The following is a 25,195-nucleotide window of genomic DNA, read 5'->3' as shown; positions in this document are numbered from 1 at the left end:
CACACACACACACACACACAAAAACATATGGAGTTTCCTCAAAAAGTTAAAAATAGAACTACCTTTAGGATCCAGCAATAGCCCTACTTGGTATTTACCCAAAGGACACAAAAATACTGATTTGAAGGGATACCAGCCCCTCGATGTTTATAGCAGCATTATCAACAGTTTCCAAATTATGGAGAGAGCTCAAATGTCCATTGACTGATGAATGCTTAAAGAATATATGGTATATACATACACACACTCACACACACACTGAACTATTATTCAGCCATGAAAAAAGATTGAAACCTTGCCATTTCTAATGACATGGATGGAACTAGAGAGTACTATGCTGAGCAAAGTAAGCCAGTCGGAGAAAGACAAATACTATATGATTTCACTCATATGTAGAATTTAAGAAAACAGATGAACATAAGGTGGGGGAAAAAAAGAGGCAAAGCAGGAAGCAGACGCTGAACAAAGTGAGGGTGGGTGGGGCATGGGGGTTAAACAAGTGATGGGGATTAAGGAGGGCATTTGTGATGAGCACTGAGTAGTGTAAGCGATAAATCACTAAATTCTACACCTAAAACTAATAACACTATGTTGACTAGAATTTAAATAAAAACTTGAAGAAAAAAATAATGCAAAGAAATAACTCAAGAAAAGAGGAACTAGTTCTAGATTAAGTGGGTGTTTGGGGTTATTAGTTTCATGGGTCTTTACCAGTTTCGCCACCAAATTAGTGAGATACGGTAGCAAGACTGAGCAGTAACCTAGAAATTCTAAAACCTCGATGTGTGCTTTTGAGGATTTAGTTTTTATGTGTTTAAATTCCCTTTGACTGAAATAAGAATCATAGTATCAGGCTATCTTAGATAATAGCTTGGGGAATAAATCAGTACAATGTAAAAAATTATTTCTTTTTTTAATAATAAATTTATTTTTATTGGTGTTCAATTTGCCAACATACAGAATAACACCCAGTGCTCATCCCGTCAAGTGCCCCCCTCAGTGCCCATCGCCCATTCACCCCCATCCCCCACCCTCCTCCCCTTCCACCACCCCTATATTCCTTTTCATGCATAAGCTATTTTACAACACTGGGAGAAAGGGGACAAAATAATTCTTGGCCAGACTATATCCAAAGTCTTAACAAGCTCCCTAGGATCAAAATGCTATCTTTAGTAATAAGAACAATAGACATGTTACCAGAAGTTCCCAGTATGTGCCAGGTTTGTGGGTTGTAGTTTTTTTTTTTTTTTTAACATATATTACCATTAGACCTTTCAAATACCCTCCACAGTAAGTGTAATCATCCGCTAAAGAGAAAAGCTGCTCTAAGCAACTTGTCTGTGGTAAATTTAGTAAATGGAACATCCAGGCTTTAAAATGTCTGACACCAAAGCTTATATACTATGAAGCCTCCTGAAACCAGGGATTCCATCATCATATGCCTGCTCCTATTATTTTCAATTTTAAATAATGTGACCAAATTCAGGCACCCAGGGGACTCAACTTGTTAAGTGACCAACTCTTGATTTTGGCACAGGTCATGATCTCAGTGCTGTGTGATCGAGCCCTGCATCAGGCTCCAGGCTTGGCTCAGAGTCGGCTTGAGATTCTCTGTCCCTCTCTGCACACCCTCCCCTCACTCAGGCTCTCTAATAAGTAAGCAAATAAATGAATAAAATCTTTTAAAAAATTATAATATGACCAATTTGACCATTATAATGAGTAAGCTCATTGTATCTTAACTATCAAAGGATCTTCAAATTTCTATAAACAGGGACACCTGGTTTCACGACAAGATAGTTCATTACTAACATGGCAATTCTTAAAACACTCAAGTCCACTATGCAAGTAATACTGCCACTTAAAATTTCTTTACATGTCAACCTTTAGATCTCAGAGCCATGCTTGTTTAGCTAGTCATATAATGGATATAGAATACTATTTTTTTTCCTTACAAGCAAATACTTTATTCTCCTTTAAATAGATTTCCCCCAAAATAAACATGAATTAAGTGCAGTATGATAATGAAAAAATGTTGTGTATCACCTAATGGTGAATCAATATACAAGGAAATGTCACTCACCCATATACCTAGCTGAAAATCTATTGCTTCGGAATGTGATTTTCTTTACTCAGCTCTGCCTACAGGGTTTATAGGATATCACTGACAAAAAATTACTCTTCAAAGAAGACTCTCTTCTCTTTTTTGCCATAGACTTAATCACCAAATACCAGCTGTGATGGTCTCTCTGGGCATCAGGAAAATCCTCTGGTCTTGTTCCTTGGTTCTCTATGAACCTTGCCTCTTCTAAGTCAATTGGTAGAGTGCAGAAATACTCAAGACTCAAAATATATATCTGACCTCTGAAATGTGCTTAAAGGTTCCAAATACTTGGTTTTGGACCTGATCAAGAAACCCTTCCACCTACTTCCAAGGGTACCTTTCTTCCCTGGAGTACACTTTCCTGGAATAGAAAATCTTCCATAAAAAAAAAAAAAAAAGAAGAAGAAAATCTTCCATGGGTAGGGTGACCACACATCTGGGTCACCACAGTTTATGCCTATTGTCCCAGCATAATAAGTAATACCTCTTCTTTTTTTTTTTCCTCTCAAGTGTTCCTATTCAGCTGATAAATTCAATATTGCTCAGTTGGGGGTCAATAAATTATACATTGGGGGATTCTGAGTGGCTCAGTCAGTTAAGGATCCGACTCTTGGTTTCAGCTAGGATTGTGATCTCAGGATGGTGAGATCCAGCCCCATGTGGGACTCCACGATCAACAGGGAGTCTATTTAAGATTCTCTCTCTCCCTCTCACACCTCCCCCATTCATTCTCTCTCCCTCTCTCAAATAAATAATTTTTTTGAAAAAACTGTATATTAATACACAAAAGAAATAAATCTGTGCAAATAACAATCTTATGCACCGCAGGTGACCACTGAAGTTAGAAGTAACCGCCGTATTCCTCAATGAGGCAGCGTACGGAAATGGCAATAAGGCCAGTAAGCATGTATGGAAAGTACAACATGACCCAAGCATCACCAAATCCTTCCACAGGCTCTTCACAACTGTACCTAGGTCACTGAACTGCAAAGATGCGAAGATGTCAAGACAAAATAACTTTGGATTGGATCAATGTTGAAGTGTGGCTTTAGAAGAAAAGTTGATTTAACTATCCAGATATTTCACCAGGTAAAATGTCAATCATTGCACTTCCCACAAAACATGCAACACCCTGTCCTTTGAAAAATGAAAATTAGTTTTTAAAATCCATCACCTTCAAAATATATGAAAGCAAAACGATGCAGTCATCTCTATAAAAATCTTGGTGAATTGCTCAGCTATGAGATAATGACATTTATCTTAATATACTTCAAAGGACATTTTTTAAAACTAAATATTCTAGAACCTAACTGCACTATAAAATATATATCAAATTTCAGTCACCAAAGTTTAGATTCTTCCATTAAAGTTTCCCTACATAATTCAAAAAGTTTAAAGTGTAGTTATAAATATCTGAAGAAAACCAGGAGATCCAATGTGTCATTAATGACACATTCTGGCCACTAATAAATGCTGATTATGCCATACAGAATAAATGCTACCTGTCTATAAAATCTAAAAAAGCATCAATTCATAAGTAGATATATTCATTACAAACAGTGATTTTGATTATTTTGTTGCTTTTAACTTTCTGTGATTGTAGAACACACTTCACAATTTCTAATCAGAGCATGAGAAATGCCACCATTCATAATTTTAGTGAAATTTTGCTGAGTTCACTTGAGTAATATTTTAAAATTATGACAAAGCTTTCTCTTGCATATTTAACCACTGCATTATATTGGCAGGAGAGAAAAAATTCACTCTCGTAGCTGGGGAAATTCTTCTGGATCATGAAAATTAAAATATTTATGAATCCTCTAGTTCAGAAGTAAATCAATTTTCTATTATATTAGAAAAAATATGTATAGGGATAAATGGAGAATGTTCCATTCAATAAGCATATACTAGGTCTTAATATGATATAAACATTTTGTTAATATTTATTGAGAAACCACAGGATCTTTTCTCATATATATGTGTATATATATATATATATATATATATATATATATATGAAATAGGAAATTTTTAGCACAATTTTTTTCAAAATAAAAAAAATTCAGAGACAGCATCACAGAATACATTAAATGCACTGCACTGGATTCTTAGTTTAAGAGTCTTTCCCTTGAATACTGTACCAACTTTCACTTGAATATTGTACCAATTTCTTCTGTAAAGTGTCACCATTTTTACAGCATTTTCTTTTTTAAATCTTTTAAAAAATATTTATTTAGAAAGCAAGAGAGTGAGAGAGTAGGCACACACATGCAGGGGTAAGTAGGAGAGGGAAAGAGAATTTCAAGCCGACTCCACACTGAGAGTGGAGCCTGACTTGAAGTGTATTAGCATTTTAAAAGCTCTAAAAAATTCCTACAATTAAAAGAACTTTTTTATCCTCCAGAATTTCCCACACAATTTTGATTTGAACATAAATCTGTCTATCCTTCCTTTTTTTTTTTTTTGGAAAAAAAAATAGTTTTTTTCCCTGCCACAACTGAAAAAGATGTATATTTTTTCTTTTTTTGTGATAAAACATTGATGGCATAAAATTAACCTATTTTAACTTATTTATGATAGTCACACACACAGAGAGAGAGAGGCAGAGACACAGGCAGAGGGAGAAGCAGGCTCCATGCACCGGGAGCCCGACGTGGGATTCGATTCAGGGTCTCCAGAATCCCCCCAATTATTTTGCAATGCTTTTATTGAAAGCTGTGCTGCAAAAATACGGCCTTTCATACACGATTTTCTGAAAAGGCAGAAAAGGGGTATGAAAAAAGAAAAAAAAAGTCACTTTTCTGCTCTCTAACGCCCGTTTTGCAGGAACGTTTTCCACGTTCATTTAAATGGTGTGTTTGAGGCTGAAAGTGCTGTCACTTTCAGGTGGCCCCTGGGACTCCCACACACATCTCCATGATGGGGACTTCTGGGGCCTGAGTGGCGAAGTTTTACTGAGCAGGAGCATCTAGTCTGTCTACAACTTTGACAGGGGAGATCTCCCCTGGGAGGCGTCCTAAGGCTTCTGACAAGTCCTGCAAAGTCCCCGCCTCCCCGCCTCCCCGCCTCCCCGCCACGGGATGCTGCGGTCCCTGCAGCGGTAACCGCCCTTCGGTGCCCTGGGAACTGGGGGCGCGGGGGTCTCCACGTCTCGCGCGCGCGTGGGGAGGGGGGCGGCTCCCTGCGTCACCGGGCTCCCGGGCTCCCCGCACCCCGGCCCGCGCTCGCTCGCCCGCAGTCTCGCCGCCTTCCCGGAGGAGGCGCGGCGGAGCGCTCGGGGCGCGGGGGCGCGGCTCGGGGAGGGGCTGCCCTGCGGGGTCTCGCGGCGCTGCTTCTCGGGCGCGGCCCGGGGCGGGAGGGGGAGCGCGCGGAGCGCTCACCTGCGGCCAGAGGGTGCCCCCCCGGTCGCCCGCCCGCTGCGGGGAGGCAGGTGCGGCCCTAGCCCCGCCCCGGCGCCCGAGCTTCTCGAACCTTCGCCCCCCGGGGCCCCGCCGCGTCCCCCGCCAAGCGCACGCTAAGTGTCCTTCCTCCCTAAGGCAGGGACACCAAGGATCAGGGGGCCTCCAGGCTCCACGAACTGCAGGCGTTGCTTGTGCGTATTCGTTGTAAGGCAATTATGCCTCAATTCAACTTTTTAGAATCTATCGTTTGGTACTATAGCGATGCTCTTTGGAGAAAGTTACGGGCGTTTTAGCTTCTTTGAAAGGTCAGAAAGACGGTATAGAAGCATGTTTCATCCACTTGATGAACTTAAGAATTCTGTTTATAACAAAAGTCTGCATTACGTAGTCAATTTGTAAAACAAAAATTTAAAAGTACGTGTAGAAGGACGCCTGAGTGGCTCAGTAGTTGAGCATCTGCCTTCAGCTCAGGGCATGATCCCAGGATCCTGAGATGGAGTCAGGAATCGGGGTCCCCCTCAGGGAGCCTGCTTCTCCCTCTGCCTATGTCTCTGCCTCTCTCTCTGGGTCTCTCATGAATAAATAAAATAAAGATCAGCCCCGCATTGACTTCCCCACTCAGGGTTGAGTCTGCGGATTCCCTCTACCCCTCTGCTTGTGTATTCAATCTCTCTCAAGTGAATGAATAAATAAATAAAATATTTTTAGAAAACAATATGTGTAGAATGTTTCAAAGTGGTTTTAAATTTCAAAGGGAAGTTTCTCCTATTTGGTAAAAATATATATAAGCATGTGTAGATATGTACAAATGTATTAAATATCTTAGTGCAGAAAATAGTGTAATGTCATATCAATTCTAATAATTCCATTGCTGTATAAATAATTTTCTCAAAACAAACACGACTGTACAAATATTGACATGAAATACTCATGTTGACATCAAAATAGATGGATATATATGCATTAAAATACATAAATGTTTTGTAATCTGTAAAATGGCTACATTTTCATTTCATAACAGCTATAGGAAGTTGATCTCAAGCAAGCACGCACACCAGGTTTTCTTTGTTCAAATTAAGTTACATAAGTTGGAAAATTTAAACACTAACACTACTTGTTGATAAGCATGGACATCTGTCCCTTCATTCAAAAAAAAAAAAAAAAAAAAAGCAAATAGCAGAACGGTATCAACATATAATCCACTTGAAAATTCCCAAATATGTAACCAGTGGAACTTCAACAAAGGAAGAGAAATGGGAAAATATATTCGAAATCAAATGCTAAAACACCTACTAACAGTCCAGGTGGAATTTGATTAAGAAAACCAATTAAAAGGAGAGCATAAAGAACCTCCTCACTGCAGGGGGGAGTGGGGAGGAGAAAAAAAGCTAAGTGTCAATATGTACAATTGAAAAGAGAGGAAATATATTTACTTTCAACTATTGAAAGTGAGAATAATTCAAACCATTAGAAAGATAAATCTCTCCAAAAGAAGTGGACCAAATAGCTTATAAGAAAATTTAAAGCATAGGAAAGAAATTGCCAGTCACATTAGAGAAAATGAATGGTCCTCACATAATTTTTTGAGTGAGAAAAGCACCCAAAAATTCCACTGAAATCATATTGGGAAGTAGATTGTTTTGCTTAAAACTAGGGTTAAAATTAGGTGTCTGAGGAACTAATGAAATTAAAAATACCCATCAACAGAAGCATTTTATACCAAGAACTTTTCATTAAAAAGGTGACATTTATCTTGTTGCAATATTTTTCTCTTGTTCAATAAAATACATCACTAAAATAAAACAGTGCAGCAAAATAAATGTCAAATTTTTAATAATTAAGAAGACCCACTTGGTGATATGGGATTTGGATTCATTTAGTTAGAATCCATCGTTTCCAAAGAGACACAAATATCATAGTTGCTAAGTTACCTCATATGAGAACCATCATGTGGGTTGTAAATTAAATTATATTACCTTTCAGATACAACTACATTGGAATAATAATTAGATTTCTTGTCATCACTCCTATCAAAGACTCTCCATAAAAGTCCTAAAAGGCAGGTGTTGAACCTAAATTTTGCCTAGTCATGAATAGCAACCGTGATTGACATGATTTCTATAGTCATCATGGCTGCCTTCTAGGCAACCCTTCCTCTTTTACCCCTCCCCACAGCTTTCTACATAATTGGTCAAAATCGAAACGCCCTATACTTTAATAAAGGTCAGCAATTCATAATATATGTCTCCTAAGAGAAAAGTATAAAGAGCTTTCCTCTCCCATCCATTTTCCTCTTTAACCAAAGTACACACACACCACAATTATTCCTTTTTTGAACAAATAGAGTTTGTAGTGTTAACAAAAAGCATCAAAGGCTTAAATTAGCATAGAAACCCCCACAAAGAATAGTAGTACTAATAGCTTCAGAATGAGAATGTTCATTTTATTTCATACATATTACCTTTACCTCACTGAAAGCAAAGACTTTTAAATCCAACCACAGTCATGAATGTGAGTATGTGGACAAATAAACCATTAATTCACTTACAGCAAGTTGCAGGATCTTCATCACTGTCATCAGAACAGTCCCGCCAAGAGTCACAGACCGATTCTTGGGCAATGCACTGGCCACTGGTACAAGTGAATTCATCAGCTGAGCAACGCTTTCTGGAGGGGCAAGTGCACAGGCATAGATCCAGAGCTGATTCAACCCAATAAAACCTTTCTGGCTCAATATAGTCCCTTCAAATAAAATCTTCAAAAAGCAAAACATAAAAAATTTATGAGTTTAAAATCTCCTTTAAGAGACTCCTCCAAAAAAAAAAAGGAATAAACATTTAATAATTATTGAAAAAAACACCTGTTAAAACAGCCAGCAAGTACAACCAATAAAATTCCTACTCATAAAGCCTGACTCACATGCATAATTGGTCTGAATGGGAAAAAAAACCCTACACTTAAGAAAAGTCAGCAATTTATAATATGATGTCTCCAAAGGGAAATTATAAGGAGTAGAAAGAGTACATCCACCGAGGCCTACTGAGAAACCACTCATGATCTAGTGAAATGCAAAATGCCACTTAACCACTGGCGTTGTCCCTGACTTCAAACTTGTTACTTGAGCATCATTTTCATGGCTCTCTTTCTTTACTATTCAGGGAAAAGAATAAGCATTATCACTACTTTTACACCAAGAGCTATAACTGCATCTGGGTTTTATACTACTGAAATTAGCACTGGAATGCAGGTAGGGAAATACTAGGCAAATAGAAAGGGACACAAGAAAAGAATAGAACATTTAAAAGAATAAATATAAAAATCTATTTTCACAAAAATAATTTCTCCAACAAAGAAGTGCCAATTAAAAGAAATAAATCTCATTTTCTCCAGTTGAATCGCTAGCTTTTTTAGGAGGTATACAGTATTAGTAAGTAAAGCAACCATACTTGCTATTCCAATGTAAGATATTTTCAAAGTAATAATATTTCTTGAGGTTCTACTAAAAGCAATGATTACCTAACACAAGAGTGAAGAGGAGAAATGAAGAGCTGAATAGACTCTACCAAATAACTGATTCTCTGCTGCCCAACAATATAGTAGCCACAGCTACAAAAGGCTATTTCAATTTAAATTTACTAAAATAAAATTAAAATTCAGTTCCTCAAAAATACCAGAGACATTGCAAGTGTTCAGTAGCCATATGTGGCTATTGACTACCATACTGGAAAGCGCAGATACTTAAATTTTCCATTATGACAGAAAATACTATTGAACAGCAATGAATGAACTAGGTGTAATTCATATATAAATAAGATACTAGGATGAAAAATAGAAAATCTGAGTAGATTTTTCTCCTTTGCAAAAATATGAGGAATATATATATATGTATATATATTTAAGAATTACTCAAGATCAAGTTTCAGATTACAAATATATTTAACAATTTAGCCTAGAAAATAATATTAAATTTAAATCATATGTAATAATAGGAAAATCTTGTATGCTGCTGTATACATTCCCCATAGTGAATATCATAATATAAATATATATATAGATTATTGGATCTACAGCTATATATTTTCATAGCAGCAAGAGATCTGATATGCATAAATGATAACAGTTTCGGTTTCAAAAACTGATGAATTTAAAGTTAGATTTCCAAAGGGTGCTATTATTGAAAGTTAATTACATTTAATATGCCCCTGGACATCTAGGATAACTCCCAAATTACTGTCTTTATATTTCAGTTTATTTCTCAGTTAAATAACAAAATAAACTTTAATATTCAGTTTTTATAAAAAGAGTGAAACTCCAATCATTTAGTACCTCTTTCAGAAGTTATAAAGATAAATATCAGCTTAGAAAATTAAAATAGTGTCAAATGTTAATTCAATAGGCTATGATATAAACCTCAACTTTGCTGTGATTAATAGAAAAATGCTATGGTTCAGAAATTCCAATCTCAGCAGTAAATGGGATTCTAAAAATCTTCATGGTTACAGTTCAGTATCATTTGGGTTCTCCCTCTCAACACCTAGCAAAATGTATATGTGTGGTATTACCATAAAGGAATGAAATTGGTTTCATGAGTCACACATACAATCAGTCTTATTATTTTACACTCGCAATCCTGCATGAACATATCTATACATTATACATCACAAAAGTGATAGAATTTTATTTTTTATTTTTTTACATTTTATTTATTTATTCGTAGACACACACAGAGAGAGGCAGAGACACAGGGAGAGGGAGAAGCAGGCTCCACGCAAGGAGCCGGATGCGGGACTCTATCCCAGGTCCCCAGGATCACACCCCAGGCTGCAGGCCAAACCGCTGCGCCACCGGGGCTGCCCAGTAATAGAATTTTAAATAAAATACTGCACTTCAAAAATATATTACGATTTCCAATTAATAATACCAGCTATTTAAATGTTGATCCCACTGACATTACTACATTTTGCAATATTGCTATGATATTAGAAAAGAAGGAAATGACAGGTGAACATTTAATATGAAGGTTTTAAGAAGTTAACAGAGATACTTTTCTACACAATCTCAACTCTATATACAACACAAAGTCCCAAGTTAATTTTTTTTTTTAAGAGACAGCATCCCACTGAGCATATGTACATTTTGGATACATCTTTGCCCAGGCAGATACAACCATGTTTTTCAAAGATGTGAATTACTGCATTCAAAACATTTGTATAGCCTTTATGGATTTTTAATACCAATGTATTATTTATCTGCTTCATAATGCCATTTGCTTCCTTGTTCGCAATGTATACTAATAGGGATGGAGGGGCCAGGAAGGGAGCCCAAGTAAAATGAAGCAGCTCTAAACAGGAGTTGTCATACTCTGGCTCTCCTACTCAGGGCAAACATGGCCATGGAAAGGCTACAGACAATGAAAATAAGTAGGCAGTTTCTCTCTCCAAATATACAAATCCACATCCTTAATTTAAATCCTAATTTAAATTTAACAATGGATGATAAAATTCACTACTGCAAAGTTACAAGTTAAACTTATAATAGAAAAGGAGATTCGTTTTTTTTTTTTTTTTTTTTCCATTTTGTACCTTAACTGTCTTCAGGCTTTCTGGTATTAACATCTCTGCTTTCACCCATTTTCTGTCAGTTGATGTATTGAATGTCCAAAATATTTCTTCCTCCTTTGATTCAAGTAAAACAACATTACTCATTCCCCAAATTCCACTCTCATATTTACATATGTACTCCCTTACATTACATTTCAACAGAGTTCACCCTACCTGTATAATGTGAAGTACTGGGAAGCCTAAAGTATTGGTAAAAAGGTATATAACATTTTTTAAAGGAACAATAAAATGGAGGCAGGGAAAGATGAAAAGGCAGAGCCCAGAGAATTTTTTTAGGGCAGGTAAAATGCTCTGTATGATAACATATGGTCGACACATGTCATCATACATTTGTCCAACCCATGGGATGCACAACCCCAAGCTGGAACCGTAATGTAAACTATGGACTTTGAGTGATGATAATGTGCCAAAGCAGGTTCATCATTTATAACAAAGGTACCTCCCTGATGGAGGATACTGATAATAGGGAGATTGTACATGTGTGTGGACAGCAGGAAAATGGGAAATCTTTGTACTCCTCCACCTCATTTTGCTAGGAACCTAAATCTGCTCTATAAAAACAAACTTTAAAAAAAATAAGAAGGAAATAAAGCATGTCTACATGGTAAAGCTGCTTATTTTTTTATGATGGAAAGTAAGGACAGGACAAACACTTGAGTGAAATCTTAAAGAAAGTATTGTACTCCAAAAATACAATTCTAAATAGAAATTCATAAAGCCAGCTACTAAATGTTCATCCCACTAACATTACTACATTTTATAATATTTCCATGACATTAGAAAAGAAACAGCACGCAAACACTTAATATTAAAACACTTAATATTTTAAAATAATGACAAGCCAACATTTAATATTTTAAAAAAACAATGTTATCAGATATGTTTTTCTGGACAATCTCAATTTATATACATATCTTTTTCTATGGGAGAATTCATTCCAAGTTCCAAACAATACAGTTATTTTCTGGAGATTATATTTCTATTTGACTCTCTTGTCATTCTATCAAAGACCTTTTTGTGCCTTCCAGAGCATGCTATGTCATGCATTTGTAAAATGATAATTTTCCAGGTTGCAAAGTGTATGCAAAATTACATTCTACTTGTACTACTTATACTAAGAGATAAGATACGCAATAGAAGTCTATAATGTAGTCCAAAATTTTGCATATGTTGTTGTGCTTTATGATTTGTGACCATGCTTTTATGCTCTGAAATAATAATTTCTTTAACAAACATGCAGGTTAATTTGACATTTCTCTAGTAAAGATAGACCATATTTTTCATAATGTTTACCCATAGGATGCATTGATTTTTTTCATGTATCAATATAGTGAAAATACAGAGTGGCATAAATGTTTCTCAGGTTGAGCTCTGAGACTCTGAGACCGTCTGTGCCCTCCTTCTACTGTGAGAGAGAAAACAGCACTGGAAGGTGACATCTAGTTGCAATTCAAATGACATATGACACACTTTTTCAGACTCTTAGAAGCATTAATCTCCTGGCTTCACTTATTTCATTCATAGCCAACATTTTCTAAAAATGAATCTATTTTCAACTTAGTCCTTTACCCTCTGATGTCTACTCCAATTTCCAAGTCTTAAATATTTCAGAAGATAGTCTAAACCCATTAAAATGTACTTCATTTTATTACTTATTCATATCAGCCGTTAAGACTTCCACATGACAGTGAACCATCCATGGTAGACATATTTTGAGCTGAGAGCTTCTGGGTCACTTCAGGATGAACTAGAGCTACACAAAGCTGGGACACACAACTAATTTTTCTTTCAATAATTTCCTATCCAACTTCAGCTACTTAGCATTGATACACTTAAATCCTCCACAGATGCTTTAAGTGAAACTGCTTGGCATGTCGCATTCATCATGTCCCTTCACTTCTATCTTATGAAAATAACTTAGAGCAATTTGTACTCTTTTTTCCTCTAAGACTAATTAATTCCCCTCTGTTCTACCAAAAGAAGAATGTGTTTACATTTTTTTGAAAAGCAAGCAGAATTCTTTTCTAAACTTAAACAGCTTTTTGTACACTAAGTTAACAGTATATTATGAAGTACAGATTTTTATATCACATTTTCCTGCTTCACAACATAAGTAATGAAAAAGAAAATGCGTTTACTCCAACTAAATAAAATCAACTTTTATTTTATTCTGTTCTCATTCTCAGACTCTTACCTAGGTACTTTCAACAGGCGTCAATGTGAAAAAGAAACCCCTTGGCTCAGAAAAACCTTTCAAGTGATGTTCTAATTTTCTATTACCTTAAAATCAATCAGTCAATCAATAAAAATTCTTAAAATGTCTTTACTCCTCCAGACTAGGATCAATAATGCCATTTTACCTTTCAAGGAAAGAATTGCTCTATCTCTTGGAGACCTTAGCTTATCCTTCCCTCTTTCAGTGAGGAAATCAAAGATATTAAATTCTAGGTTGTTGTTTCTGTTCCATTTAAATCACTTTTGAATAAATGTGGGACTAGGATCATGTACTTTGGCAAAGACATTCCTGCAAGGAAAGCTTACTATGGCCTTTAAAAACTGTTTCATACAAGAAAAGATACTTTCTAAAGTTTTTTTTTCCCTGCCCCAGCTATGTCTTCTTCCTATTTGTCACTGGGAATTTTAAAAATAATCTAAAAGGTACCACAAGCTGGGTACCCCACTACCCTTAGCTCACTGATGTGGAAACTCTCTTCAGGATAAAAGATAGGCTGTTGCTATGATTATGATTTCATAGATGTGAGACAGAGAACTAAGCTCAAGGATTAGCACTGCTACACATTTAAGCTGACCCTAAGAATCAACTCTTTACTTAAGAACTTGCCTTTCACCTGTGTTTTCTACTTCTCAAGTTCTAATGTCTACTGAAAATAAAGCTACTTTTAGCATCATCACTAGATATTTCTTGATTTACCTGTGTATACCTTAACGGTTGCTTTCTTCATTCTATCCAAGGAAGATGTAAAATGATCATTTAATGTTAGGTTTGGAGTCGTTTTTAACTTTGTGATAAAACTTCAACTTGCAATTTAAATGTATTTTGATGCAAATTTTACATTGGTGATCAATATGTGTTATATGTATAGAGTAGAGCAAACAGTGTAAGAAAAGGTAGAACCCTGCCTTGCAGAATACTAGGTAAACTAATAAACCAAACCACTGAGTATTCTAGGATATACCCCCCAACTAATTTTGATTAGTACATTAGATCAGTTCTCCATAGTAAACTTCTTATAATGCAGGAGATGGAGTTTTGATAACTCTATTCTTATTATATGATGTGGTATCTAAAGTCAATTTGTTGATGATATCTTCTATACAGTCCCAAAGTTTCTAACCCATCACTGATGTTCATGGTAGATTAAGATAACTTTTACTCAGCAATTAGAAACGACAAATACCCACCATTTGCTTCAACGTGGATGGAACTGGAGGGTATTATGCTGAGTGAAATAAGTCAATCGGAGAAGGACAAACAGTGTATGTTCTCATTCATTTGGGGAATATGAATAATAGTGAAAGGGAATATAAAGGAAGGGAAAAGAAATGTTGGGAAATATCAGGAAGGGAGACAGAACATAAAGACTCCTAACTCGGGGAAACGAACTAGGGGTGGTGGAAGGGGAGGAGGGCGGGTGTTGGAGGGGAATGGGTGACGGGCACTGAGGGGACACTTGATGGGATGAGCACTGGGTGTTTTTCTGTATGTTGGTAAATTGAACACCAATAAAAATTAATTTAAAAAAAATAAATAAAAATATTTTAATGAAAAAAAAAGATAACTTAGAATTAGAAGATATATGACACAAATTTCTACTTGTTTAAGATAATTCACTCAACATTCAGTGAATAATAATTATCTGTCATGTGAAAAGTACTATCACAGAACCACATATTTTTAAAGCATCTTTAACTGTAATATAAACTCAACGAAATTATTCTTGTGTCAAATACTATGAAGATATGTCATACAAATATAACACAGTTTCAGAACGCTAGAAATTGTGTCTCATTCATGAAAACAAACAAAATGTATTAGGCTATCTAATGAGTATATTCATCCAATTTCATGCTTTTGAACTCTGTGAATGTTCTAGAAAAGAAGAGGAAGAAGAAAAAAGACTGGACTGAAGAAAATGACACAAAAGAAAAAAGAAATGGGTGATGTGATAGAACTAAGAAGAAAAAGAGAACTCCTCTTTTCAGTTCTCACAATAATAGGCAGGTAATAGGTCATACCTGAGGATTAATTCAGATTGCAGAAGCAAATGGATGAGAAGAAAATGTTATTGACAGATGGTTAGTGATACTTGATAAGAACATATGATAAGCTTTTGTTGGAAAATGAATCTGGCCAATGTCAGGAGGAAGTTTCAACTAGATTTATTTGAAGCAGCTGAAGCCAAAAGAATCTGACTGGGATATTTTTACTGTCTTCCTTTTTCCTGTTAGAATTCCTGCAATTATTATCAAATGTCTCCCATTGCTAGAATGATCACTATTTACTCCTGTGATTTTCTTTCTTTTACTTCTATCTATAAATAATTTTCTTCTCGATAGAAATTCTCAGTGTCTCAAATATTTACCACTTATGGAGGATTGTTTTCAATCAAAGTTAGGGGGGAATAAAAAAAAGTTTCGATTTGTCTTATTTGCTAGCATTACCACAGCAACTTTCATTCTACTCAGTAAGCCATTTTTTCTCATTCCAATGACTCATTTGTTTGTATTTAATCAGTAATTACCAGTGTCTAAAACTGTATCTACTGGTACCATACAAGTAATTTGTTCCCATCATAAGTATAGCTCTAGTGATATATGGATCTAAAATCCAAAACAGATTCCATCAGAATGTCAGTACAGAGCCACTATACAGAACCTCAAATATCTTGTTTGTTTTTAATTAGACCTATAATTTCTTTACAATACTTCCATGAATTTTAACAATTTTTCAAAATAATACTGTGCAAATTATCACATTACATGTTCTACATGAGAGTATTTTTTTTTTTAAAGCAGGTTCCATGCCAGGCATGGAAATTAACACTGAGCTTGAACTCACAACCCTGACATCAATGTGAGATCAAAAGTCAGACACTTAAACAACTGAGCCACCCAGGCACACCTATATGACAGTAGGTCTTAAACCAGGTTCTTAATATTTCTTTTCAAAGGTATACTAAATGAAGTTAAGTTAAAGAATATCTAAAGCCTGCACACAACTGAGAAATAGAAACACAAGTTGCCAAAATGGAATTTCACTTATTCAATGATTTTGAAATAAATCCAAGTTTCTTCTCCCCTTATTATTATATAGTCTTACTCTCAGAGCACTGTTTTCCATGGAGTAATAGAATTGAGGATGGCAGCTCTTGCTGAGGCAGTGACATACAGAGCTATTTAAATAAGCTCTGCTGTCTAAATGGTTAAGAGTAGAAGCATCCTTAGCTCCTACCCATATATAGTAACCTGAAAAATAAAGGAAAGGGAAGTAATTTAGAAAAAAATTAGTTCCTTTTTGTTGGAAGAAAATTATTGTATTTCTGAACTTTTCAAAATCAGGTTTGAAAGACAAATATTTTACTTAAAGAAATGTGATGTTTTATTTACTTATTATTTTTAGGGATATGATATTTTAAAATGATTATATCAACTACAAATTATAGGTTTTCCTTTCTATATGTGATTTTAAAATACATTGATATCTGCTGCTTGTTCCTGAAATTTCAATTCAATATTCTTCTAAAAAGATATCCACTGATATAAAAATCTCCATGCTACCAAATTATCATTTTCTTTTAAATGTCAAAATGCAATCTTTATTTAACCAAGAATTCCTTACCTTTCTTCCCAGAATTCTTTCCCCTTTTATTTTTTTCTATCTTTTACTTTTAGAAAAACCTTTATAGTTTAAGGAAATATAATTTAAACAGATCCTCTTTCTTACCTAACCACATGAAAGTATCAGATACCGCAGTCCTATTAAACTGCATCTATGGATTTTATAGTACATAAAAATATTGTCAATCAATTTTATCCTGATACCTAAAACCAATTTGCACTGTTCTTAAATTTATAATATATACAATGCAGAGATACAAAGATATTTCTATGATTTTACAACTTCAATTTTCAATAGTAAAATTTTTCAATGTGTTATTTCTTTGTAAGTTAGTGAATATTCCCTATAATTTCTAAAAACTATGAATGTAAATTAGGTAAAAACTCTTATTTACTTAGAAATGTAAAACTGTAAGCAAAATACCATTGTAAGTTAACACTTTGCATCTGACTTATACACAAAGAAATGATACATAAGATAAAGACATTTTTACAAAAGCTGAGACAGATCAATTGCAACATAAAATATCTCAAAAGATAAGGAAAGAACAATTCTACCAAGTGATTGGGATGGCTGAAACCACAGAATTCTTGAACTTTGAGACCAGATCCAGGCTGTGGTAGTTTAGATTCTGACTAATTTGAATGCTGAAAACAAAAGCTAGAGGAAGAGTCAGCCTCTCTCAATGAAGTCAAAGACTAGAGGTGGAGAATTATGCTCAAAATCCAATGTGGAAAATATACCGACATTCACTACCTTGGGCTATGACTAAGTGACAGGGTGTGCAAAATTCCAAGGATTATCACAAAGTATAAAACCCTAAACTAGTAGTGTTACTGGGGTTAGTCTTGGGGAAATAGACATCAAAAAACACCTGGATTATTCATCTATTAATAGCAAGGCTTATACTCAAAAGAAACTACTTTTCACCACTTTACTAACTTGAGTTTGACCAAATCTAACTGACTTGGGAAAAGAGAAATATCAACTCCAGGATATTCCAGCCTTCTACATGAGGGGAAGAAAATACCTGGATCCAGTCCCCTCTAGCCTTACTGTCTCACCTAAGGTTGGGAGAGGAAGCACTTTCGAAGGTCACTTAACAGAGGAACAATCTCACTAAAAGAATGAGATACAATCATAGGATTCTAGAATGTTTCTCTTCCTCCTTACAACTTACCACAACTCACATAAAAGGGGGTCCTGCATAATAATAGAGTAATACTATTCAAATAACTGTAGGTCTTAAACCTATTTTAAGATGTCTCTAAATTCAACAGGTAAGACAAAAACAAGGATATCAGATGAAATTTTAGCCTTACACATCTGAACCTGCAGCAAACAATAAAAATTCTAATTTCTAGCTACATAAACATAATAGGTCATGCTAAATACTTATTGACTTTAGTTCACTTTATACAGCACATTATGTCTGGCCTTCATAAAAACATTACAAAGCATACTGAATGGAAAAAAAAAAGAAAAAGAAAAAGAAAGCCAACCAACAACAACAACAACAAAACACTTAGTTTGAAGAGACATAGCAAGTGTCAAAACCGACCCGGCTCTAACAGAAAAAAGTAGAAACATGCATAAAAAGATGGACAATGTAGTCAGAGATATGGATATTCTAAGAAAGAATTTTAAAATGACCTATTATGTTCTCTAGAGGTCAAAACAAAACACTATAACAGAATGAAGATTGACTTTAATAGGGTCATTAAGTACACTTGGTACAGCTGAGAAATGAATCTCTAAGCTGGAGAATATGTCAACAGAAATTTTCAAAACTAAAAAGCAAGATAATTTTTAAGTGGAAAAAAAGGAATATAATATTCAAGGACTGTGGAACGACTACAAAAGGTTTAACGTACATATAATGGGAATACAAGAAGAAGAAAGAAAGGAACAAAAGCAATAAGCAATACCTGAAACAATATTGACTGACAATTTTCTCTAAATTAATGCCAGACTTCAACTCACAGATCCAGGAAACTCAGAATACACCAAGTAAGATAAATACCCAAAAACCTACATATATAAGCATGTCATATTTAAACTTCAAAAGATCAAAAACAAAGAGACAATCTTAAAGAAAACCAAAGGAGATAAAGAAATCTTACCAAGAGGAATAGTGATTAGAATTATATTGGACTTCTATTTAGAAACCATCAAAACAATACGAATATAGAATAAAATATTTAGTCTTAAAAAAAAACTAAACTCAGAATTCTATATCCAGCAAAACCATTCTTCAAAAGTGATAAGGCTGCAGCCAGAGATCTAAGTAAAACAGATATAAGTAACACGCCTGAATGAGAATTTAAAGCAACAATCAGGGATGCCTGGGTGGCTCACCAGTTGAGCATCTGCCTTTGGCTCAGGTCATGATCCTGCAGCCCCAGGATCAAGTCCCACATTGGGCTCCCTGCATGGGTCCTGCTTCTCCCTCTGCCTCTGCCTCTGCCTCTCTCTGTGTGTGTCTCTCATGAATAACTAAATAAAATCTTTTAAAAAAAGCAACAATCATAAGGATACTCACTGTGCTTGAGAAAAGACTAAAAGACATCAGTAAGACACTTAACATTGAGATAACAGAGTTTTAAAAGAATCAATCAGAGATGAAGAGTACAATAAATGAGGCTGGAAACAGACTTGATGCAACGAACAGCAGGCTGGAAGAATCAGAGGAACAAATTAGTGATGTAGAAGACAAAATAATGGAAAGTAATGAAACTGAATAATAGAGAGAAAGAATTACACAACATGAGAATAGACTTAGGGCACTCAGTGACTCCATCAAACATAATAACAATCAGGTTATAGGAGTTTGGAAGAAGAGGAGAGCAAAGGGGGACAGAAATTTATTTCAAGAAATAATAGCAGAAAACTTCCCTGATCTGGGGAAGGCAAGAGATATCCAGATCCAGGAGGCTCAGAGAATTCTCATCAAGATCAACAAAATAGGCCAACACTAAGACATTTTGTAATCAAATTTGCAACATATAATGATAAAGAAAAAAATCTTAAAAGAAGTCCTTAACTTACAAGGGAAAACTCATAAGGCTAGCTGGAGATTTCTCAATAGAAACTCTGCGAGCCAGAAGGAAGTGCTATGACATATTCAAAGTGCTATAATGGGAAAAATGTGCAGCCAAGAATACTCTATTCCAGCAAGGCTGTCATTCAGAATAGGAGAGAAGATAAAGAGTTACCCCAAGAAACAAAAACTAAAGGAGTCTGTGACCACTAAACCTGCAAGAAATATTAAAGGGGACTCCTTGAGTATAAAAGAGACCAAAAGTGACAAAGGCAAGAAAGGATCAGAGAAAATCTCCAGAAGCAACAACAAAACAGTAATAAAATGGCAATAAATACATATCTATCAATACTTACTTTGGATGTAAATGGACTAAATGCTCTATTAAAAAGACAGAGATTTTCAGAATGGATAATGCCTATATGATGTCTAAAAGAGACTTATTTTAGACCTAACGGCTCCTGTAGATTAAAGGTGAGTGGATGCAGAAACATTTACCATGCAAATGTATGCCAGAAGAAAGCAGGAGTAGCAATACTTATATAAGACAAATTAGATTGTATTTTTAAAAAAGATTTATGCATTTATTTTAGAAATTGAGCATGTGAGCAGGGAGAGGGGCAGTGCAACAGGGAGAGAATCTCAAGCAGACTCTGCACTGAATGTGGATCCTGAGATGGGGCTTGATCTGAGATCATGACCTTAGCCAAAACCAAAAGTTGTATGCTCAACTGCCTGAGTCACTCAGGCACCCCTAGACAAACTACATTTTAATCCAAAGACTATAACAAGAGATGAAGAAGGGCACCATCCTAATAAAGGGGATAATCCAACAAAAAGATGTAACAGTTGTAAATATTTATTCATTCAACATGAAAGCAACCAAATGTATAAAGCAATTAATAACAAACATGAACTAATTCATATTAATATAATAACAGGGGCCTTAACACCCTACTTATATCAGTGGACAAATTATCTAAACAGGAAGAAACAAGGAAACAATGGCTTTGAATGTAAGTATTGTTAAAAGAAATTCTTCAAAGAGAAGGAAAATGATACCCATTAGAAACTTAGATCTCAATAAAGAAAGGAACAGTATTAGGAAAGCAGTAAATAAAACACATCAGTTGTTTCCAAGGTCTGAAAAATCTTTTAATTTTAATTTTCTTAATTTATCTCAAAGAGAACAGTTTGTTCAAAATAGTAACAGCCACAGTGTATTTGATGATTATAGTTTGCATATAAGTGAAATGAATGACAACAATACAAGGGACAGGAGGAAGCAGTGAGGAATATTTTGTTATTATAAGATACTTACACTACATGAAGGAGTATGAAGTTATTTGGAAATGGAATCAGATTAGTAGTAAATGTTTTTTGCAAACTCAGAGAACGCACTAAGAAAGGGAAGAAAAGGCAAGATGGAAAATTATGTAAAAAATAAAAAGAGGGACACAATATTATAGGCATCCCTAAAGGACAAAGTTTCCTTTTAGGTGGGAAATTAGAAGTCTGTATTGAGATCTCATTTCAGACAGCCTGAAAGGGATGGATGGGTAAGGTTTCAATAGGCACTAATAGGGTCAAATATGCTTTAAATAGAAGGACTCTGTATGTGCAAAGGCACCAATTTGAAGATGCGTATGTAGTAAAGAGTAATTTGGATCACTGTTTGGTCACCTCAGCCAAGTGTGCCAGTCACATTCCATCATGCAAATGAATTGTTTTATTCATCTGGAATCTTCTATTAAACCACTTGCTTGTATTGAAAAAAAAAAAAAGAAAGGGTAGAAAAGGAATTATAATTGAAATACTAAAAAAGGAAACAAAAAAGGAGCATATAAAATCCTCATTAAAAAGTACAAAGGAATAACAGGAGTGGAAGACAAAAGTAGGGACAAAGATCAAGTGCAACAAATAGAAAGCACTAACACAGAGGCCTCTAGGACAAACATTTAATAGAAGCTCCAGAAGACCAAAACAGAGGGATGAGAAGAGAATCACTTAAAAATAGTAACACACCATTTCCACAAATGATAAAATGAATGCATTCTGAGCATTGAAAATTGTAAATAAAAATAGGTTCACATCTGCACTCATCATCATGACATTTTCAAACATTAGAGATAAATATTTTTAAAAATCTGCATAAAAATGAAAAACAATTAGCTCAATTTAACACTCACACCTCAATCCTTCATCTGTAGAATCAAAACTGCAGAGTCTTGTATCTAGATGGCACAGTTCCTGCTCTGTATTCAATGCTTGACATGGTAAAATTTCATCTGTTAAATTTAAAGATTGGAAAGAAGTGAGATTTAGGTGCATCTGGAAAGCCACATGTATTTCTTAAAATGTTAGTATTTGTTCTAGAAAGCACTCCCACCCAGCTTCTCTCTGTGGCCACATCTCCCCTCATGCAACATTACACATAGAGAGACAGAACAGTATGACCATGCCCATGCTTCTGGGTTTTTAACCAGGTCTCTGGGGTGATGACTGAGCTTCCATGTCTCTCCGGAAGTAACATGGCTTCACATGGAAACAAAAACCTATAATCAGGAGGATAATTGTACACATATCAACTAAAACATAGGCCATCCTCTGTAAGTGGAAGCTGATCTACTGGAAGTACTGCCCTGCAATCCTCTCCCATGGTGTCTGTTTTTCCCTCCATTGCCCTCCCAATACAAGGCTGCAAAGTGCCCTGTTGCCACTTCCAGACAATTCTATCTCCTCTCCAAAAATTCTTAAGCTGTGAGTCTCCTGACATTCAGTGACATACCTCACTATGCCACCTTGTGACAGTCATCCACAGACACTGGTGCCACCACTACCCACCCTGAAGATTTTGGCTCTTGACTCACTGTCACTATAATTTTCACCTCTAGTTTCATCTTGCCTCTTAATTTCTTGCTTTTTTCTCATTGATGATCATGAAGAAAGGTTCAGTAAAATGACCTCTGCCACTGCTCCTTTGACTACTGTCATTATTAGTGATGACAACATTTCCTTTACCTTAACTTTGAGTGGTCCACTCCCCAACCATCACCTCTGTCTCTCCACTCATTCCTTCCAGTATCTCAGCTCTAACAATTTTTTTGACAGCACTAGGCCCCACAACATATTGGTCCTACAGTTTTCTAATTCCTTTCATCCTCTTTCCTGTTCTCATGTCCTTTCTCAAGGATGTGTTAGAGCCATCAGTCGGTGCTCCTATGATTCCTCATACCATCAGGGCAAAAACTCTGTTAAGTACAATCTGGTGCATACTGTAAGTCTCCCATAAATAGCTTTTTTTTTTTTTTATCATACTGTGTCAAAGAACATGAATTCAATAGAGTGAATTTAAAGATCTAGTTGGCTTTATTAAGCAGATTCATGAATTGGGCAGCATCCCATCTAGCAAGTAGAGCAGGACTCTGTGGAGCTGTACAAAATGGAAGGTTTTTATAGGAAGGAGAGTGGGGTGAGGAGTTATTCGCAAAAGAGAAGAAAGGCTTGTTCCAGGCAAAGTCACCTTCCCTTGGAGAAGGCCAAGAGGTCTTATTAGGTAGATTGCTTCATCTTCCCTTGGGGGATAGAGAAGGGTCCGTGTGACAGAGCAGCTCATTAGTGCTGATCAGAAAATTCCTGATCGGCAGGTTAAGACACTTTTCTGAGGAAGCTGAAACTGTAATTAGGTTAGATATTAAGCCCTAGTTTGGCAACTTAGCCTTGCCCAGGAGACACCTAGGCTTGTGGTTTTCTTTTTAACAAATGAAAGTGCTTGATGTTAAGCTTTTGATGGGCTCCATTTCAAAGACCTCCATCTCAAATAAGCAATTTATTCATGAGAAGCACAAAGAGGAAAGAGAGGCAGAGACACAGGCAGAGGGAGAAGCAGGCAGAGGGAGAAGCAGGCAGAGGGAGAAGCAGGCTCCATGCAGGGAGCCCGACAGGGACTCGATCCCAGGTTTCCAGGATCACGCCCTGGGCGGAAGGCAGACGCTAAACCGCTGAGCCATCAGGGCTGCCCTGGAGTTCCCCTTTTAGAAAGCCCTGGGTGGCCTAGATAATGGATGACTTGAGTAACCCTGCTTCTCCCTTCCTGCCCTTTAAGTCCCACACATTTTCAATTCACCAATAGAGTGAGTCCTCAAAACCCTAGGCCCGCCGGCCCTTGGACCCAGTGAAGACAGAACCCGATGCTCTCCCTCTCTCCATGACCTGGCTATATGGCCCTTGGACTTGGATGTGCTGGGTATCCTCCAAGACCTATGAGTAATGAACCTTGTTTTTTTTTTTCAAAGTTCTCTGATGGCTATCGCTGGGGTGCATCCTGCAATCCTAACCATAGCCACAAGGTCTGGGTCAGCCCCAAGAGCTCTGGTCGGGGAAATGTATGTGGGGGTTTGCATTAGCAGCATGGGCCCAGGTGAGTGCTCCAGGTATTTGCAGCCAAAGGCATCATTAGCAATAAGCTGACACCTCCAGGAAACTCACCACCATTCCAGTCTACATTTGTGTGGCTGAAGGTTAGTGAAGGAGAGCTCACCACCATGATGACTAAAATGGCTTTATATCTGTGACCACTCACTCCATTGCTTGTGGCCAGCCTAACGCATTCCCCTTTCTTTCCTTTTCCTCCATTCCTAGCCAGCTATTCAAACCCTTTATCCCTCCCTCCTTCAACAGCCAACTCCTCCTCCCCTATTATCATTCTCTGCTAATCATCTTGTTTCACATTTTTGGGGGGGGAAATGAGAGGAAACAGCACAAAGACCTCCAAGAACCAAAACCCATCTCCTTGCACTGCTGCCCATGTTTCTACAGAAAATCATCTCTTCCTCCCTGTTTTGGGAATTTTCCAGCAATTTCCTCCCCTCCTTTACATCAACAGGTTTTCTTTCACTTCACACAAAGGCACCAAAATTGTACCCATCTTAAGAGAACCCTCTGACCCTGTGGCCCTCTCCAACTAACTTCCTATGTTCTGCCTATTTACATGGACTCTGACACCAATTCTTTCCAGTGAGCTTTTTTTTAAATATTTTTTTAATGAAGTAAAATTCACAGAACATAAAAATCACCATTTTGACCATTTTAAAGTGGACAATTCAATGGCTTTTATACATTCACAATATTGTACAATTATTACCACTAATTCCAAAACGTTTTCCTCAT

At 36.2% G+C, this 25,195-nt stretch overlaps 1 protein-coding gene across 1 annotated transcript in view; it reads right to left on the bottom strand.

Moving 5' to 3' along the window:
* Positions 1-25,195, bottom strand: part of LOC121497722 (MAM and LDL-receptor class A domain-containing protein 1-like) — a 417,847-nt gene that overhangs the window by 170,242 nt on the left and 222,410 nt on the right. Inside the window, 4 exon segments of the mRNA XM_041767461.1 lie at positions 5,060-5,635; positions 7,482-7,588; positions 8,054-8,260; positions 11,088-11,180. Coding sequence (XP_041623395.1) covers positions 5,060-5,635; positions 7,482-7,588; positions 8,054-8,260; positions 11,088-11,180 — 983 coding nt within the window.

This window comes from Vulpes lagopus, chromosome 8, assembly GCF_018345385.1.
Source record: "Vulpes lagopus strain Blue_001 chromosome 8, ASM1834538v1, whole genome shotgun sequence".
Taxonomy (NCBI): domain Eukaryota; kingdom Metazoa; phylum Chordata; class Mammalia; order Carnivora; family Canidae; genus Vulpes; species Vulpes lagopus.
Note: the sequence above shows the minus strand (reverse complement) of the source record. Positions and strands in the feature narration are given on the sequence as shown.